Source organism: Capsicum annuum, unplaced genomic scaffold (assembly GCF_002878395.1).
Source record: "Capsicum annuum cultivar UCD-10X-F1 unplaced genomic scaffold, UCD10Xv1.1 ctg56977, whole genome shotgun sequence".
Lineage (NCBI taxonomy): Eukaryota > Viridiplantae > Streptophyta > Magnoliopsida > Solanales > Solanaceae > Capsicum > Capsicum annuum.
Genome location: NW_025865441.1, coordinates 1 through 1,223, shown reverse-complemented (window position 1 = coordinate 1,223; position 1,223 = coordinate 1). Strand labels below are relative to the sequence as shown.

General features: G+C 32.8%; 1 protein-coding gene across 1 annotated transcript; it reads left to right on the top strand.

Moving 5' to 3' along the window:
- Window positions 1-297: 297 nt before the first annotated feature.
- LOC124893291 lies at window positions 298-1,139 on the top strand (the record flags this gene model as incomplete). The annotated part of the gene is made up of 2 exons (XM_047404329.1): window positions 298-522; window positions 904-1,139. Coding segments are annotated over exons 1-2 (461 nt in total), but the record flags the coding sequence as incomplete, so codon positions are not given.
- Window positions 1,140-1,223: the final 84 nt, after the last annotated feature.

Sequence of the window (1,223 nt, the reverse complement as noted above, 5' to 3'; positions counted from 1 at the left end):
TATATATCGTACTTTTAATGTATTTGTTCCATGTTCAGGCCATATATTTCCATTGGCATATAGTATAGTAGATTCTGAAAATGATGCATCCTGGACATGGTTCTTTCAGAATCTAAAGGAATCATACGGTGAAAGAGAACATATGTGTGTAGTTTCTGATCGTAACCCAAGCATTATAAAAGTTGTTGCTGGAGTGTACAATAATGTACCACATTACGCTTGTATGTGGCATCTATGAGGTTATGTGAAAAAAAAATTTAGGAAGTCACATGATGCATTGTCTGAAATCTTTATACCATGGCGAAATCTTACTCAAAGTCTGAATTTCATAATTTAATGGAGAAAGTGGAGGTAGTTGATGTTATGGTGAAGAATTACTTGGAGTTGGCGGGATACGATAAGTGGGCTAGGTCATATGCAACAATTCATAGGGGATGGACCTTAACATCAAATATTGCAGAGTCAATTAATGTTGCACTGGTATCAGCTAGAGAACTTCCAATATATGATTTTCTAGAGGAAGTTAGATTGATGTTTGGTAGATGGAACTGTTAAAACAGACAGGAGGTATTGTACACACGCACGGATCTTATTGAAAAATTTCAAGCAATTCTCCAACAGAATGAAGCAGAGTGTACACGTATGAAGGTATGATAAAATAGATATAATCATTTAATGTTCTATCTTCTTGAGTTTTTATATGTTGTATGAATCATATCTTATTATACAAATTATTAAAATTATAATAAATCTAGGTGTTGTAATGAAAAAAATATGTATATATTCTTTAGACATATTAATATGCATTTGCTGCTTTGAAAAAAAATACATTTGCTAATCTGTAGAAAATTTTACTGTAATATTTTTTTTTCTATAATATTTTTTATGTATTAATATTTTCAGGTTATACCAGCGTCAGAGTACGTCTATACTGTCCACGATAAGGAGAAACATTTTATAGTTTGTCTAAAGGAAAAAAATGTTCTTGTCATGCATGAGATACCATGTGTGCATGCTTGTGTTGTACTTGATAGCAAGAATCTTGAAAAAGGACCATATTGCTCTAATCTATACAAGCCAAAAATTGTACTGAGAACGTATAATCTTTCTGTTTATCCTCTACCACATAAAGATCACTGGTGATACATCAGAAAATTTTAGACGAAGTAGTTTTGTCCCCAAAATACAAGCGGCCCCCTGGAAGACCAGCAAAGAAGGAGCGC